General features: G+C 43.8%; 1 protein-coding gene across 1 annotated transcript in view; it reads right to left on the bottom strand.

The window, feature by feature from the left end:
* Positions 1-19207, bottom strand: part of efnb1 (ephrin-B1) — a 52111-nt gene that overhangs the window by 4725 nt on the left and 28179 nt on the right. Inside the window, exons 3-4 of the mRNA XM_057042975.1 lie at positions 6436-6528; positions 1466-1582 (exon numbers count right to left, since the gene is read on the bottom strand). Of these exons, the coding sequence (XP_056898955.1) occupies positions 1466-1582; positions 6436-6528 (210 nt within the window). The remainder of the gene's footprint in view (positions 1-1465; positions 1583-6435; positions 6529-19207) is intronic.

Below are 19207 nucleotides of genomic sequence, written 5' to 3'. Positions count from 1 at the left end.
TTGCCCGACATGACTAAAGGCTGCATTGATGTAATCTAATTGAATTATCTTAATCAAAATAGCCTCTTAATGAAATCTGGAGTCATCACTCATCAGGATAAAGATTCCTGCTCTGATAAGTCTGAGCAATTGTATGACATGTCGAGGCCACGTTTGTCTGGCAAAGGCCAAGTGAGATATGGAAAAAGAATGAAGAGGGCATGTCTGAACATCTGATTTTATTTTATCCTTTTGTCTAAGAGGTTCAGAAAAGGTGGGGGGTGGTGGTGGAAGAGGGGAGGTGGGGGTCGTACTGGATGAGAGAGAATAACTCTGGCTCCTCCAGCAACTGAAATCTGAGAAGTAGCAAATCTGTTTTCCATGTATGCATGCAGCTGCTGCCAAAAGGCAGAACTCACCTCCTCCTCCTCCAACGCCACCACCACTTCACTGTCCATGACCCCCCCTTACAGCCACACAAAAGCCTCATACCTCTAGAGACTGCCATCCCAACTAATGACCGTCTCCAGTGCTGGACCACTGACCACTTTGCATTTACGACCTTATGGCTAAATGTCGTCAGAGGGCGACTGATTCCAAACTCTCTGGTGAAACCAGAGCACTCCAGGGATTTCATGCTTTCCGTCTACTGCAGGGAAGTCAGAAATGTTATTTGTGAAATATCTGCCACTCAACTGTCCTTCCCTGCACCCCTACGCTCCCTGTGTTGAAGTAATCACTGATCTAACAATGGCAGACAGCCGAAAGCCTGGAAACAGGGAGGAAATCTGACATTAGAAAATCCTTTTATAGATGCAACTAATGTCAAATAAGCAATTATTAAATGAGGGCAGCTTATCATATAGAGACGGGCAGAAGAGTCCATATGTGGAGAGTGGAAGTTTTTGTCTTGGAGACTGGTGAAGCGGGGCATGGAAAAAATGTTTGGAAGTGGTGCCTTCTGTAGAAGGCGGAAAACAGGAAATATGGAGTGCCCTGAGCAGAAAGAGGCTTGAGTTACTCATTCAATCATCTCTGTCTTTAATCTTCATTTACTTGATTTGTAACAGAGAAGTTTGTCTTGAGGTTGGAGGACATTTATCTTTGTGTAGAGCAAATCAAGCACCGGTTGCTTAGCAAAGGGTTACCTTATGGGTTAATACTTTTAGTTTTAGCATGATTTTACAGTGTATAAAACTAGTTTTAATATATTTTATCACCTCATTCCCGCTTTTTTTGATCCAAATGAATGCCTGTGGCATAAAAATGCATTACTAAGGGCGACTCAGCTATGAATTTTATTTTCTCTTTATGGACTAATGTGTAATAATTCCCTGTGAACCCTTAAGGCTGTGAATATTAATTTTCTTACTATTCGAAAACCTTTATTTTACTAAAATATTTGCAGTTTCTATACTTGTGTGAGGCCTGTGATGACTCTAAAAGTGTTGTCTATGCATGATCTGTTAATCTCGCAATTTCTTACCAGGGTTTCCTGAAATCTCGGGTCCAACCTGTCCTTGGTCGGGGGGACTGGGACTGGATTCCGGTATGGCGTTATCCTCGGGGGCCTCTGGTGCAGCTGGGTTTGCAGCATTAGGGACTGTAAGACACAAGCATACAAAATCAGCCTTGGCTGTTGAACCGAACAGCTAAGAGTTATTGTTTTTAGAATTTTTCATTATTTTTGCTTTGCTTTGAGACGGCGTTTAGGCAGTGCGGTTATCTTTGCATGTGTCGGAGGCACAAAAAGGGTCCGGGAACGTCTGTGAAACACGCAAGTACCTCTGTCCTGTCATAAAAAATGGCTTCACGTCTGCATTAGCGCCCCTTCAGCAAACACTCAGACAGGCATTTTCAACACTGACACTTTCATGAGACCCATGCACGCACGCGCGCACACAGGACATTCGTACAATACACTTAGGCATGGCAGAATGAGGCTAACGTAGTTATATATTAAGTTTTTATTGTTTTACATTATTCATTGTGTTAAAAGGCCATAATATGCCTTATTTATTGCTCTAGCTTTAACTCTGCCTAAAACAGGCAGACTTCTGAGGATGAGTGGATTGGAGGACAGGAAGAGGAGCTAAGGAGAAATGTGGGAGGTGTGTGTGTGCGCGTGTATGTGGGGGGGGTAAAGAAACTCTGAAGGGAATGCAAAGGAAGCAGACAGTTTATCTGAGTGTCTGTTGTGATTTCAGTGACGCACGCTTTGAAGTCTTTGTGTGGTAAACACCGGTGGGTCCGCAGCCTGGCTTTTATGAGGACACAGCAGACAGCAGACAGTTATTAACCACTGCCCAAGTCAGCCTGATGGATTCCCCAGCACACTATCAGATGCACCTCCTCTCCTAAGTCTTATCTGCATCTGCCCAAAGGCCTGCCCAAGGGCATGTGTGTGTGTGTGTGTGTGTGTGTGTGTGTGTGTGTGTGTGTGTGTGTGTGTGGTGTGTGTGTGTGTGTGTGTGAGAGTGAGAAACTGAATATGAGAAGGAAATTTGCATTTTGGGTCCCTTGTGGTGAGAGTGTGTGGCCTGACTGCATGTGAAAGCAGAAGCGGTGGAGCAGTATAATTTTTGTTCCCACCTCTGTCTGCCAGGGAAATGTTGGAGTGATGGATGTCTGGACGACATGTATAAACCACAACACTGAGGGCAGCTTTTTGTTTAGTTTGGGTTTTCTGGTCTTGATCAGTTTGACTGTTTTCCTTCATTAACAACTCATACTTCTTAGTTGGAAAAGATTCACATTCACACCCATGTGCCTTGTCTGACTGTTCTGTATTTTTATGTTTTTTGCTAATAAATTGTCTCTGTGGTCAAATGCCAATAAAGTAATTCTTAATTTTACTGTCAGAGAAGAGTCAATAAAATTCAAAAATTACAAATAACAGTGAAAAAAAAAAATCTGAGAATTTGGACATTCGAAACAACGATTTATAGGAAATCAAACACATCAATTTACAGACACAACACGTCGGTAACATATAGGTTCTAGGCCCAGCCTGCTCTGTGACGATCACAGCGACAACCGAATGTAAGCTTGAGCTATTGTGCAGCATCAATAATAGATGAGAGAGGACAGGAGTGAGAAGTGGAAACATCCATGAGCATGGCAGAGGATAAGAGAGGACACAGTGATCTGATTCACTCGGCACAAACAGCCCCAACGCTGTGTGTCACTGAGCATGTGCAGTGAGCGTTCTAATGTTCTGACCCATTTTTCGCCGCGTACTGCTGACATTTCCCTTAGCTGTGCAGACAGCAACTAACTCAGAACTGCCAACCCGCCAGAAGGAGGGAGGGGGCGGGCGGCCGGGTGGTTGGGAGGGGGTGGGGGGGTGCGAGAGGGGCCATGATCGAGCGACAGAGGAGACAGACCAGGACTAAAGATGCAAGATGCGTGCAAGGTTGTGAGTCAACATATTTTTAATGAGCGCGATGGCGTGATGTGGGGGAAGAAAGAGTCGAGCCGGCGATGGATGCATAAAATATGGCCTCACTGTATTTCCCCTGTAATCAATTTCGCTTCCCTTACGCCGCACATTTTATACGGACAAAGGACGGAAAAGGTGGCATTTAGACTACAGTGGGCCATCGATGTGAAAGGGCGTATAATTTCCTCCGAACAGATGATTCAATGCGATTCCGCCGCAGCGCCACAGAAAAAGATATGAAAGAATAAATCACCCAAATATAATCCATAGAGCAAAGTGCAAAAGAATTGGACATATGGAGAGATCTTTGGAACTTGGCCACAGGAAGCACTGGCGTTCAGCTGCAGAGGAAATGTGGCTTAAACACAATAGCATGCGGGGACACGGCCAAGCAAAGCCCTTCGTGTGTGTGATAGAAAAAAGGACATAAATCAACGTCAATCTTCATTCCGGTGTAACATGAAGAATTTGAGTCTGGTCCGTTCATTTGATGTTCATTAATTATTCGCCCTTTCGGGGGTTTTCAATTATTTGGCTTATCTTTCAACTTATAAAATGTTCAAATGAAGAAAAAAAGTCACTGCTATTTTTCAGAGGCCCAAGGCGGAGTCGACCCAACGTATTCAGTTAAAAGTTAACAGAACAGAAAAGGTAACAAACAGTCAGGTTTAAGAAGATGGAACCAACCAACTAATGAATCATTTAGTTGGGTCATTTGCTTTCAAAACACCGGCTGCTCTTCATTTTTATATTTATGCTCTTTTATTAAATCAGTCTGGCAAGTTTCAATTCTTTGAGCTTGTGGAGTAATAAAACAAAACGTTCATTTATTCTTTTTTTTTGTGTGTGAGTGTGTGTGTGTGCCACCAGTCCAACTGTAATATAGGGCAATATTCATTTTGAAATCATAATCTCTCGGAAGATCAGAGAAATGTAATCAGAACTTATTTTGTGTCAAACGTTTATCTGATTTATTCCCTCCCTCGTTTATTCAGTCAAGCCTTTCGTCATCTAAATGTAGCAAAATGATCACATTAATGAAAACAGCTCTTTAAAAACCGATCACACACTTGGGACATACATGAAGATCTCGTCAAACGCACTCTGGATAATTCAGTGGCTGGAAGAAGAAGCAGAATTAAATCCTTTCCATCTAATCAGAGAATTCAAGAAATAACAGATTAAAGCTTTGTGGGTGCTCTAATTTCTCGCTGGTTGAGGCAGGTTGGACAGGAGCGCATTAAAAACCTCCTCACAGAAATAGATGTAAAAGCAGTGGCAGCTGGGCCAGCAACATCTTTTCTAACAAGGTTTTTAGGGCATGTTGATTCTGAGTGACAGCTCGTTTCAGACGGTTTCAGGAAACGAGTGCGCGGCTCCGGCTACTCAAAAGCCTTCCTCGAACTCCTCCTTCCACTTCATTAATGCCACATCGGGGAATTTAGCTTTTTATAAGAAAATCTCTCCAGTTAATAGTTTAGTGTAAGATTCTCTGTGGCCTCTGCTCCTGCGGACGCGTTGGAATTGGGTGAAGGTGCAAATTTATCCAAAAACGCACGTCTGCCTGGCTCTGAAACGACTGTGGGAGCGTTTCATTGTATCTGCTGATTTGTTGTGACTCAGGCCTCATGTCTGAAAATACCGTTGCCATGGCGCTGGCTTCAAATACCCGCACGCAAACTTGCAGCACGAACAAACGCGCTCAGCGCGACTGTTTAATTTTTGACACGTTGGGATTCTGCTTTTACAATGGAATCAGATTAAGTGGTAGCCAGATGTTCCTCATGGACGCTTGTGAAGTGCGTGTTGGGTCAACACTGCGGTGGGTGTTTACAGAGCAACACATCTGTGTACTGTAGCCTGTCAAATTGAGGACGCCAATCGTCACTTTCTGACTAGAGCTGTCTGAAACCAAATGTTCCGTTTGAGGATATCCAAACAAAGCTCATCTGTTTACTTCCAGCATATTTAAATGACCACACACGCTTACTTCAAACACATTTTTCATTTATGGATTTTGGATAATAATCAGGCAGAAGAGCAGCTGAGAAGCATCAGCCCGCCGACCTTTTTATGTCCCCTGTCACAGTCATTTCTAAATGATTTATTTCTGAATTATGACTGTACGCATAAACAGCTGCATATGTACATGTGTGCTAAATTAAATTGCTACATATATATATTTTAAACAGTAATCAGAACACAGAGTATGAGCGTGTTTTACACTCATCTTTAACTAAAGACAAATCAGGTTATTCCATCATACTGAAACAACAACTCAAGGAAATTCAATACCACAGTTCATAAAGCCGACCCTCTTATTGATTCATAGCACGGCTCCCGTGTCATATATGGCGAAATCTTTAGCAGCAGAAAACCCTCTGACATGCCCATATCACCATCAAAAAACAATATTTGAATCCATTTTGATACCTCGCATATGAGCCGAAGATATGGTGTCTTTGTGACCACTGTGTGGGTGTTACGTGAATATTACTGGAATTAATAAATAGTAATTTTTCTATAACAACGTATGTTTATGTTTCATTTTTTAAAAATATGTAAAAACTAATAAATTAAATGTAATATATTCATAAATGAATAAATACTTTTAAAGATCCTTGCCCTCCTGTGCCACTTTTCTATGCTGCATACAAGCTGAAAGAGTCTAGTTAAATTAGTTTATAATTATTAATATAATTGATTGTCTTGCAACTACAATAACCTAAAAAAAAATTTAAATCTTGTGTGTTGACTATAATAGTTTTTCAATAACTTATTCACAGTTAAAAGTGTGTTTTACATTAGAGTCCAATATAAAACACGTTTTCTGACTCACAGTATCTAGTTAGGTTTTAATTTTCTCAAAAGGAAGTGGACACAATGTCTGTGCAGTCACATGACCACCTCTGACAGCAAACAGTAACACCAAGAGCAGCACAAACTTCGAGTCCTTGTTTAAAGGAAACACTGCCTGCGTCTGTGTTCCCCGTGTGAGCAGAGTGCACGTTTACCTTGCCCGACTTTCATGATGACTTTCATGGCTTGGCTCTTGCACGCGCCTCCCTCGCGGTTCTCCAGGCCCTCGACCGTTCCATTGGAGGTTGCTGTGATACAGTGGTGGGGGTGACGGAGATAAAGAGGGAGGAGGGGACGCAGGGTTAAGGGAAGGAAGGGAGAAAGAGGAGGAGAGAAGGTGACACAACCGTTAATGAGCACATAGGTAACACGGAGAATGAATCAATATTTACAACGGGCACTGATTAGCTGTTCCACTGATTATCCGTTCTCACCCTCAATCAACTTCTTGATCCTCTAGCACTCGTTAACACAATAAAGTCAAGCCCAGTGACTGAAAAAGCATTAGGGTGGAGGGAGTGTTGAGGTGAGGAGAAGGAACACAAGCAGACCTGTGTAAGTGTGTGTTCTGCTCTGCATAGTTCAGCAGGGAGACGTGCCAGCGAGAGCTCCAGACGCATGCCAAGTCCTCCAGCAGCTTACTCCCTCTGAGCCACATGTGTCATTACTTGCTGGTAGTGCTGAGAGCTAAATGCCTCCCTTAATGCTTGTGCTTCGCATGTGTGTACATTTATATATTGGAGCCGGGAAACGTGTGTGTGTGTGTCAGTGTCGGCCTCTCACTCCATTTGTTTTAAAGCGAATGTTCTGCTCCGGCTTGACTGACGAGCTCTGGGTCGAAGGTTGTTTATTCAATGTCACATTCACTTCGCATGCTGTGACACAATTGGCCGTCTATTTTAGGCATTTATGATAATGACCTAGGGAGACAGAGTGTGACTCTGACCTTAACACTGAGTGGCAAACACAAGGCATGCTGTGCTGTGTGTGTGTGCGTGCGTGTGTGTGCGTGCCTGTGGGTGTTCCTGTGTGGTGTGGATGCATGTAATGGCAGCTCTAATTTTGGAATTCCCCAAATGATCTGCATCTCCGCTTAGTGTGCTGTTTTAACTGACTCCCTTCCTCTGAAATGCTTTTGTTTCTCTTACTGAATTATCCGTCTTGCTCCCTCTACCTCCCCCTCTCCTGTTTTTTTTTCACTCCCTTCATTTAGTTTTTTTTTTTATCAGGGGTATCTGAGGTGACCCCTCCCCTCCCCTCCCTTTAACTCAATGACCATCTCCCTGGGTGATTGCTTCAGATGGCACCCTCATTATGATGACAGTCTTGGAGAGGACATTTATCTAATGATGACACAAAGACAGAGGCGGACTAAACTAGATTGGGGGGGGGGCAGGGGAGGGGTAAACAACGTTCTATAAACTTTTGCATAAACTAGCCCTCGGTGTCATAAAGTATCGGCGTTTCTATGTACGTTTACGGGTTGTGAACCGATGTTGTAGCAAGCAGTGTCGAATTCTGGCTCCCCAGCTATGGAAAAGCTCATCTAGTTGATTCATGCCTTGTCATTCCTAAGCATTATTAATGTTGACATTCTGTTACCCAGCGGGAATTCTGCTTTGTACCCTGCTGAAATTGAAGAAAACTAAATAATGAATCGCTATAATATTATGTTACATTATCAGATCATAGGCAAAGCCTAAATTAAGGGAACCACAACATTTTGTTAGCGAGACCCGGCCATGTGATAATTTGCGAGAATGATTGTGATAACATTGTGTCAGGAGCTCCTTGACAAATCCCCCCCCCCACTCGCTGTAGACTCAACACAACCGAGGAAACCGTGACACTGGAGTGTATATACGAGGGGCCAGGGGAGCGGGGAGCGGTGCAGGAACAAAGAGATTTGGATTTTACGCGGTACATTAATACAAGAGACCACTCGAGGATAAGTGAGTCTTATGATTCAGGGCTTACGCACATCGCTTTTAGATAGATCGCTCAAAGACAGTGAGGTGAGCAAGCCTGCTGACATTCTCAAAACCATTTGTCTGCCCTCCATTGCCCGACATTACCACAAGTGGTAACCTCATGCGAGCATTTTGTGCTCAATATCTCTTTTTACGTTCTTTTTTCCTTTAATGTGCAGGGCAAGGGTGGCCAGAAATTAGCCCTTTGAAGATTGAGCTCGAAGGATTGAATAATCTGACTAAGAGTAAGTGTTGCGCTATGAATATCCACTCAGGGAGAGCAAATCGTCTTGGTGTTAACTCACCGCTGTCATCTAAATTAACTTATTCCTTCAGGCCGGATGAACAGGGCTGCTGCGCTACTGATGTGGCAAGATGATAAGTTGATCCTGCGAGGCTCCTGTTTAGGTGAACAACTGTGAGACGTGACCACTTCACATGGTGTTTGCGTTCAGGCCATTTCAAATGTCAAATCATTCTAAGCCTTTACCGTAGGAAACTCATAATGCGATCAACCATGGCCAATTTTAACCAAATGGGAATCTTTTAAGCGCAGTTCAAGATGAAAATCTAGCATGGAAACAACTGTTGAGTGCATTAAATAATGAAAGAAAACATGGCTGTAACCGCTGTCATTTTAAGCCCTGTGATATCGGCATGTTTTATGTATCTGCTATGTGTTCACTCAAAAAAAAAATGGTTACCAGATGATTTCTGGTACTAAGCTCTGCATACTCAACATCAAGGACACAGCATTTTCCCAAAAAATATCTCAACAGACCGTCATTCACCCTATCGCCTCCATCTCACACCCATTTTATCCACATATACTGATGGTAATCCAAATCTGGATGTTCAGATGTAAAAGGTTGGCAGCTATTAAATGTTTTTCCAAGAGGAAACTGGGGAATTGGGTCTTCCTGTGTGTCTCGGCAGATAAAAACACGAGGGGATGAAGAAACGACATGGCGAAGAACAAAGAAAGTCCCATTTTGCTCCTAATGATTTAGTGGAACAAATCGGTTCAGGGATTGTGGTCCGGAATACCCAAAGAATTGGTCATTGCATGAAGGAATGTTGCTTCTTTTAATAAAACGGTCGGCTCCGAAGCCGGGGTTTTTTGATTTAAGGCTGTCTTTGTGGGTGTGGATCATTGGCCACAGAGTGACTAGTGGGAGAACAAAAGACCTACAGCTGCTGAAGTCATAACAGAAACCAGGTGCCAAATGTTGATGTTGGGAAATATCTCAAGTATAAATGTATCAGCCAAGAGAACGCCTTTCAGGGGAAAGAGCTGGCCTCTAACAACAGCTCCCGTTCCAACAACATACACATTTCACTGGTGCTAGCACGTTACCATGTAAATGCACATGATTACAATTACACAAATGCACACAGATTTCACAAGGACATTGAGGGCAGAGCGGATGGGCTGTTCCCCGGAGGAGAGCAGTGAGAGATGTGTGAGAGACGCAGTGGTGAGTGGCCAAGATGACAGAAGCCCGGGCTATAGTGTGATACAGTGGTCTATATTTATTCTCAGGTCTGCTAAATGAGGTCACTCAGGTGGTCTCACTGAATACATTCTCCATCTCCATCATGAATCATCTGCTGCTTATTATTCCTGTCCAGCCCATGGGGGGGAAGGGGGGTTGGGGGGGGTTGCTTTTATACAGAGCAATAGGCTGTGTGCATGCGTGTGTGGACACACTGCAATGTCTGAGTGCGCGCCAACTTTTTGTGCTCGATATCTGCCCAAAGCGCAGAACGAAGGCATGGATACAGCCTATGTGACAGGGAGCAGGTTGTTTAATGAGAAAGTGGATGAGAGGTGACATTCATTGGGTACTTTTTTTTTTTAACACCTCCCTTTCTCAACAGACTTCCATTTAGACGGCCTGAGCAGACTGCAGGTAGTCACAGTAACCAGCACTGATCACGTCCACATTTTAGAAAATAAAAAAAGCGGTGGGGGCACTAAATATAGAAACAGAAGAAGACATTTGACCCCCCTCAGCATCAGGTTAAAACAGACCACGCTTCAACGTAAACAGGTGGACTACCCGCATCCATCAAAAGCAGCCATTAAAAAGCAAAATGGATTTTTCTCCTGCCCGCTATATTCCCGTTTCATTTTATCGTTTACATTAGGAAATGCGAGTCAGAGTAGAGAGAGTGAAAGGAGAGACGCATTTGCACAAAATATTTCACTCCTGAATGAGCACAGAGAGGGTTAGATTAGGTTTATGGGCCTGATTCCAGAGATAACCCTCCCCAGCAGATCGGGCATGCACGCCAGCACACACATACACACAAATGCACGAGGGCACACGCACATAGACACTTGCACAGAGTGAGGTTGGCAGACTGGAATAATACTAAAGGATCTAGATGTTTGCACTTTGAACCTTTTCTAATCCTCAGTATTAGGGCATGGGTAAAGCCTGATTATGCTAGAAGGAAATGGATCTAAATAGAAGTCCCAGGCCATCAGCCGTCTATTCCCATGTCCCAGAAATAAAAATGGAAATTGGTAATCAACCTCCGACGCTTTACCCGCCGATGCTGTCTCTTTTGCCATGAGCTGAGAAAATTTATTCCAATTTCCTCATATCACCTCAGACTTCTGCGACCTGGTGAAATAGCCATAGCTTTTAAAGTGGCACTGCACATCTTTCATGCTGCTTTGAGAAACCAGTTAGGGCATTTTAATTGTAATTTTGAATAAAAGCATTGATGTAACAGTCATTTTGATTGTGTAAGAACTATGTAGTTCTTTGTACAGTTCTTGCAATGAAGTCCTAATTCTACAATCCGCTGCCATCTCCCTGGAGCTGCTTTTGCACAGGTGGGGTTAGCAGGTAGCGGCATTACTGTCAAGGCTTGAGGTGGTGAGTGGCCTACTGCACACAACTGTTGCTCAGCTCATTGCTTCAGTATACAGCCAGAGGGGGAGCTCCTCTCCTGTGTCCTGATTAGAGACTGTCTCTCCATCTCCCGCTCTCTCCCGCACACACACATACACACAAATGCACACACAGCAGGAAAAGAGGAGACAGGGAATTGGTTGCAAAAAATATATGGACATGTAAACACTTTGGCTCAAAGAAACACAGACACACACACACACACACACACATGCACACACATGCACACACAGAAGCTTCCTGGGTTGGTCAGTACTTAAGTGGTCCTTCAGGAGCAAAATTACAGGGTACATCTGAATCCTTCCAGCAGAGAGCACTATGGTATAGGTTGGGTGGGGGGGGGGGAGGGTTGCTTGATGTGGAAGGGTGAAGGAGGAAGGTGTTTAGAGATGGAATGGTAAGAGGAGTGGGGGGTTGGGGGGAGATAGGAAGGGAAAGGAAGTGGGAGATTCCAAGCAAGTGTATGTGCAGGTCAGGGGTGACACCTGATCTGGAGTGTACTCTGTGCGTGTCTGTGTGCATGTGTGCATGTGTGTGATGATGGTGGCGGGAGTTGGGGGGTCAGAGAACAGGAGAATCTAAGCTTGCATATGTTGTTGAGGGAATACGGAAGGGGCTGATGAAGTGAGTGAACGGAGATGAGAAGAGCAGAATTCGGAAAGAATCATAGGTGGGAGATGATCTTTCTCTGTGCAGCTGAGTACGTGCACGCGAGGACACTTGGACAAATATGTGCACAGGTGTGAAATTGGACTTTTGCATATGGGACTTTTCCTCATGTGTGTTTGTGTGTGGCCCTGGTACATCAGTTCCTGGTTACCGCAAGATGATGCATATTATGGACTACTGTGGTTACCGTCATTGGTCTGTTGCTTAAAGGTGATGGCAGCTTTTAACCTCAGCAGAGGACCTGTCAGCGGCTCCCTAAGTGTCTGTATTTGTGTGCGAGTGTGCGCATTCAAGGCCCTGCAGCCTGCAGATACAGAAAGCTCCTGCATCATTTAGCTGTTGGTTTCTGTGTGTCACCTCCTCGGCGGATCCAGAATGGCGGAGCTTTTACAAGACTGCACTTTTCTACTCCCCATTTCCCATCTCAGCATGTTGCAGACGCTGCTCATGCTCACTGCACTCAGCTTCCCAGAATTCCACATGCACGCACATGCAAATGCCAAGGCGAGCGACTTTAATGTGCTTATGCGGGAGCACAAGTAAACACATTAAAAAAATGTTCTTGTGGGGTTTTCACATCCGCATATACTCATTCCTACATGCAGACAAATGGAAAATACACAGGAAAAGAAAGTACGCAGGAGGCCGTCTGCTGGAGCTGTAGGGGATGAAGGATGTAAAATAACGCGCAGACCTTGGGGACTCCAGCAAGTCATCTGTCTAAAACATGAACAGACTGAGCACACTTTGACATGACAGATGTAGACCGACTCATCTAAAAGCCATCACATCCTCTCTTGCCCCCTTCCTCTTCCCTGCTCCTGCATACACACATGCACAGTATAGGGAAGACCTGCACAAAATGTGCACATACGCCTGCGAGATGAATCCCTACCTAATCTGACAGGTGTGTGCAGCGGAGGAGCTCGGATCACAGAATTTCAAATGCAGGTCGATCGGCACAATAACAGAGTGGAGCCTGAGGGAGGAGGACTAACAGCTTATAATTCCATAAGCTGTTGCATGTTGTATTGAAGTTAGGAGACAGCTGCTGAAACGTCCAATATTAATTTCAAAACCACAGTGCCTGATAAATCCAAGCAAACCACACCTCTACTCTGCTTAATATGGAACATTTTTAGATATTAGCAGTTATTTTAGGTACACTGTACTGTGTTGTGCGGAGAAGTCGCCAGTAGCCTGCACAAACCTCCCTAATGACAGAGTTGCTAATTGCCTGTAATGGCTCTTTTCACTGATATCCACGAGCTGCGGCCACAGAAAACCTCAGCATATCTATAAATATCATGCGCTGAGGATATATCTTTTTAAAACCCAGCTCAGTTTTTCCTCATTTCAGACGGCCGCTATCTCCATGCACATAAAGTGCACACTGGGCCACAGAAGGGGCAGAAAAATGTCAGTCAGTCATTGCTCAGACACTCAGACTGCAATTTTTCTGTTTGCAATGTGTGGCTCTGCTTATCAATTAGACTTACTTTCAAAAACTGGCACAGGCCTGGGGCACGTAGGCATCAACACACTTGAATTCACAACAAGAACAGGTGAAAAAACATACCCTGGGAGTTACACAAACACATGCACGCGTGTGCACACACACACTAGCTCAGGCAGTGCTTCATTTGACTAATAGCAGCTGAAATGTTGCATGTTCAGAGAAATAAGAAGCGGCAAAAGTGGGTCAGAGAGAAAAGACCAGAATTTCATGTTCCTATTGGCCAGAGCTAAAGGTTAGGGGGGATGCAACACATCTTTGAAGCTAACACACACACACAGACACACACACACACACACAGACACACACACAGACACACACACACACACACACACACACACACACACACACAAACAAACAGTCACAAGCTCTAAAGCTAAAGGTTAATTATGTGGGAGTTGCCGAGTTACTGTTTATCTCATGCTATCTCAAGGAGGCACTGGTATGGCTGTTAAAGACAAAGGGGAGTTCCACATTAGTATTTCATTAATCCCGGATGCTCCGTGGTAACTACAGCGACTGGGGAGACCTTGTGCCCACTCCTGTCAATGAAAAGTTTAGTAATCAACATGAACAACTGGTACGTGTGACCTGTACTCCTCCAACTCTTACAACGGTTTATCAATATAGCAGCAGAGCAACGTTCTTCCCCAGGGCGATTCCCTGGGAAAAACTGTTCCTTTGACACTTTGTTGTGAAAAGCAGCAGATGCTGGCCACATCCACTGGTGAGGGCCAGGGTCAAGAAGCCTCTGAAGCTATACAGGATAAAAAGGAATATAATAGTCGGGTTTCATTCTCCATTAACCATCATTTATTGTCGGGTGATGGATGGAGAATACGCTTCGAGAAGCAGTTTACAAAAGGACTCGTAATTAGGACTAACTGCCCTGAAAATGACAAAAACGTGCTTGCAGGATATAGTCCTGTGGACATTTCAGAATAGAAAGGAATAAGTACCAACATGATTGCACTTCTCATTCAAGATAGATAAAACAAAATGAGAGATGAATGGCAGGGGCGAAAGTAGATTTAATTACTATCAAAAGGATCTTTGAAAGTGAGTTAAGTGACTTAACACTGAACCAAGAAAAGGGTTTTAGTATTGTGCAGTTACAGGAAGCGCCACATTAGAAATGGAGTTCAACAGCTATTTCAGCAGTTCTCTATTGTCACTCAGTCGAGTGAACAATCTACTTGGACCGCCTTTCAGACTGTGGTCATTGTAGATTTGAAGAGAAAATTGCCCTTCTTGAATTTCATGATTAAAATGTAGTAAAAAGAAAAATACTAAATCTTTTTCGTCATTATTTCCCACCACATCTTAGCTGCTAGTGATTATAGAGATCCTATAATATGTCCTTCAAATACCAGAAGCTATTAAAGATTGGTACTAGTATGGGAATTTCTAATCTCACACTAATAAATAATAATTATCTTCCTAATTTTGGAGGGAGAAATAAGTATTATAATGAGAAAACATGTGACATGAGGGTAAGAAAGGATAACATTAGACTACGAGAGTTCAGATTCATGATAATTACCCTTTTTAGCTGACATAAATTGTTAAAACCTAGGGGAAAAAAGTGAAGGATTTGAGATTTTAATAAAAACTTGTCACTCAGAGATGCTTAGCTCTCAAGTGTGCACATACTGATAATACTAGCGGAAGGGTGGACTGGGAAAAAAGATAATTGAAGACTACTCTAGTCCCTAAGCAACATACCACCTTTAACACGTGTATGTCCTGACCATGAAAAATTCATGAAATAAAGAGAGCAGTCAGACAGTCCTGAAATCTGGCTATCCCATTAGTGGATCAATTCCAGTACTCTTCTGTCCATTTTATCCAAATAACTCTCAACAGTTATTTTAAAAATAAAAAACAAGATCCATTCATGCCAGTGGGTGGTACTGGTCATTTCTGCCAACATGTGCTCAGCTGACAGATGCACACAGAAGGTCTCTTAGTGAGCTTGTTACTCAGTGGGAGGCTCATTGAAGTTTTTGCCTTGCTTCATTTGCACTGATAATCACATGAGGTGAACCATGGTTCGCTTGCTAAATCCCAGTAGATTATAAAACTGATCCTCCTTTTGCTCTGGCATTTCTGGTCGTCTACAAAGCTGATACAGGACTCTGGATTCTGGTCGTGGAGGGGGTGTCGTCTGCCCCGATCTGAAGGTTCATGAGCCACAAATCAGCCTGCGCAGCCTGATAAAAGAAGCACGGGGACAGATTGGAATGTAAAGGGAGATAGTCGCGGCATGTCAAAGGCCACGAGGCTTCAAAAAATCTGGAACGACTAAAGAGCTACACTCTGAACACACCCCAGCCCACCCCCACCACCAAAGAAGAAAAACCAGTGCTAGAACCCAGCAACAAGTTAATAAACACCAACACCGCAGGGCAGACTATCCTCAGAGAACTGGCCGCTTATGCTGCTCGCATGCAAGAACTGCGCTCGCAGCGTATGGCGCTCATGAATTTTTGTGCATTTCTAAAGCCGCATGAACACTGAGGCTTTTTCCGTGCGTGCGCACCACTCCTACACCCTGTCCAGTCTTTATAGGGAGGAATAACATATTCACTGACCTTTTCAATCTGCCCTTCAGAGCAGGGGTGCTAAACAGAACCATCACGCATTAAAGATGGGGAAACAAGCACTATTATCGCATTATCACTGCCAGACAATATGAAAAACAAAAAGGCACGTGGGTGCACTGGACCGTTACCTCTAAGGTGAGAAACTGAAAACGTCTGTGTCGTCAGGGTGAAAACACAGGGCTGCAACCGCAAGATTTTTGGGGGGAACTGGAAATCTAGTCAATAACATGTTGGAAATTTGAGGAATAAACGGGTCTCAAATTGAAGAACAGTAATTACATGATGTTTCCAAACATCTGGTTTTGTCTTGCTAGTAATCCAGCAACCAAAAACATCAATTTACAGATGCCAAAAACGAGCGGCAAGAGCACTCAGCAAATCTAAAAGATTAGAATTAGCAAATGTTTGGTATTTTTGCTTGATAAATGAGTGAAATGAGAACTGACAAATTAGTTTAGCAGGAGAGGCCTTATACCGTGGGTAGAAGATAAAGGATGCCGAGGTGGACAAAGAGAGAAATGTCAGGGTGAGAGACGGTGAGTGTACTTGTTATTTAGGAGAGAGTTGATGTCAGCCCATCTGCTAGTTGTGCAAAAACAAAATCTGCAAAAGACAAAGAGGGAGGTTGCATGTGTGCGTGGGCTGTATGAGTCCCTGTGATTATACACGTGTGAATGCTTGTGTGCGAGTTCTGTCCGCTGGGGATTCTCCTGTACCTGTGAAAGTGGAGGGTACTAATGAATGCTGACCGTTGCTAACGTGAGACCTGAGTCAGGGCAGCTTAGACAAACATATACAAGAGACGGTGCCAGGCACGAGGTGGCAGAGCAACAGACACGCGATACATTCGGGGGTTAATGTTGCTAATGCGTAAGGGCTTCTAGCGTGCCCGAGAACCACAGTGAAGTGTTCTCCAGCTCTGAGGCTAGGCTGCAACACAAGAAGCAGGGAAAAGAACTCACTTTTTCTCCTTTTCCCTCTTATTTGCCAAAACCCCAATCAGGGAGCACAACAGACCACAGAGAAAATGCTGCTGATTGCATACTAATACACACAGAGCCAGTAGTTAACACACGCACACACAGAGGCTGATTACATCCTCCCTGCTGCTCCTCTCTCCTCATCCCTGGTATCGGTTACACGGTAAAGCCACGTTGATCGAGGATCAGTGATTTTTGGCGCAGGCTATGGGAGCTTAACCTCTAGTCCAAGAGAGCAGAGAGACGGAGGCTCTGGACCCCGTGCCCCTAGCACAAATAAACAGCTACAACACAAAAATGTCTGGCAGACTCGAAACAATTTCCTGGAGGATCTGTCACTGTGCAGGAGAGATGAGGAGAGGAGGATAAAGGATCTAAGAGGGAGAGAAAATAGGAAGAATGGCACGGGAGAGGGAGAAAAGGATTAGGTTGCAGAAGAAAAATGAACAGAAGGGGGGAAAAGAGAGGTAGAAATTAGAACTGTGGGTTGGGGAGGTAAAATCAGTGTATCACTGCCTATGAAGTCATCAAGGCTGCTCGGCACAAACCCCAAAGCAACAACATGTGTTTATTTGAAGACACACAACACCCGCTTTTCTTCATCTATCCATCCATTACGGCACACATACACAAACCCCACAGCGCACAAGCCCGTGGGACTGCTGACTGAAAATATCTTGCACACGGCAACTCTGAATTGCATTAACAAAAAGCACGATGCAACCTCACATTACGCAAGCAAATCTGTGCAGAGAGCAGGAAAATGGACGTGTGAGAACGCATTCAGCCTTTCATAGCGGCATCAATTTGCATCCTAGTGAGAGCATTAGTGGTCGATATAGTTGAACTTGCTTATGTGGTTTGATGCTAATTTATGCCTATGTGTTCGCACTTGTACACTTCTTGTGTATTTGCCCACCGATGTTACTGTTTTTTGTACCTGTGGTCACCCTGGAATGGAACATGGACGTTCTGCCACCGATTTGAGTTCAGAGGAACGGGTTTGGGCTCGGCCTGCTGTGCAGTATTTAGAATCTGTATTTATACGTGGGACAACCACAGCAAACTATCACCGCCTCGTGATTCATGTTTATTTGCTTCCCTTTATACTGGTCTAATTTTCAGTCAAGGAGCTCCTTCCTATTGCAAAATAAAAAGCTTTCCGTAAAAACAAATATTCACACCGCGCCCTGATGAGAGCTTTATCAACCCACCCTCGTGGTAGCCGAGAGAGCATGTAAAGGTTTCCATCACAAGGATGTAACATTGAAACTAACAACCACGAAAATTATACGTCCATATTTCTGCGATGAGTTTGTATAAACAGGCCCGGGCTCCAGTTTTGGGAGGCAGACCTCTTGGCAGGCTCCGGCTGAGGGTGCCACTGAATGGCTGTCGGAAAACAAAGCCATTTTAGAGAGTGCCTTGGAGAAGAGAAACCACTGATGGCAGAGAGAGGAGGAGAGCAAGCTCCATCCGACAGACATGAAGATGTGATTTGAGCTTAGCTACTGGCCCGAGAAAATAAGAAATGGAGAATATGTGTTGGCAGAGCAAAGGGCAAACAACCTCAGACATCTCAGGCGAACAGGCAAATATGCATTTCTGAGGGAGGAGATGGGGGTTAAATCTCCTTATCCCAAGCCAAGCTGCCGCACCGGTACTAACCTGACCTGTAAGCACCGTTGACTGTGAAAATTAAATCTGTTAAGTCTCGCTGCTTAAAATTATAATCGGTCACATCACCGTCAGACAATCAAAGTCAGTCCGTAACTTAAACGAGCATTGAAAGTGTGTAACAATGTGCTGTGATCAAGGCCAATCAAATGGTTATGCTGCTGTTCTCCCAGAATTCAAAATAAGACAAACAGAAATGTTCTTGAACAAGAGCTTTGTGCTCGGTAAGTAATTTTTAATGTCTATGGTATAATTTGCTAACCACGCAATAAAACAATGAAGCCTTTTTTTCTCCTTTATTGCTAACGCGATTATGGGAAAGTCCACAGTGTCCATTGTAATTAAAATATTTGAGTGTGATTTTACTGGAATGGGGGTGGGGGTGTACCAGATGTTAACAGTTAGGGTTTGAAATAAAAAAAACAACCTTTTTAATTAGAAGTTAGAAATGCGTGAGCTATTTGCACCTCTAAATCCAACAATAAAAAGGCTTTTGTCATTTTCTAACACAGAGAGCTTCGTTTTTATCCTGCCTGTAGCCATGATTGGATTATGATAATTTTGCATTAACACTAAAGGATG

Source organism: Takifugu flavidus, chromosome 9 (assembly GCF_003711565.1).
Source record: "Takifugu flavidus isolate HTHZ2018 chromosome 9, ASM371156v2, whole genome shotgun sequence".
Lineage (NCBI taxonomy): Eukaryota > Metazoa > Chordata > Actinopteri > Tetraodontiformes > Tetraodontidae > Takifugu > Takifugu flavidus.
The sequence above is the reverse complement of the archived record's forward strand: the minus strand, read 5'-3'. Positions and strand labels throughout refer to the sequence as shown.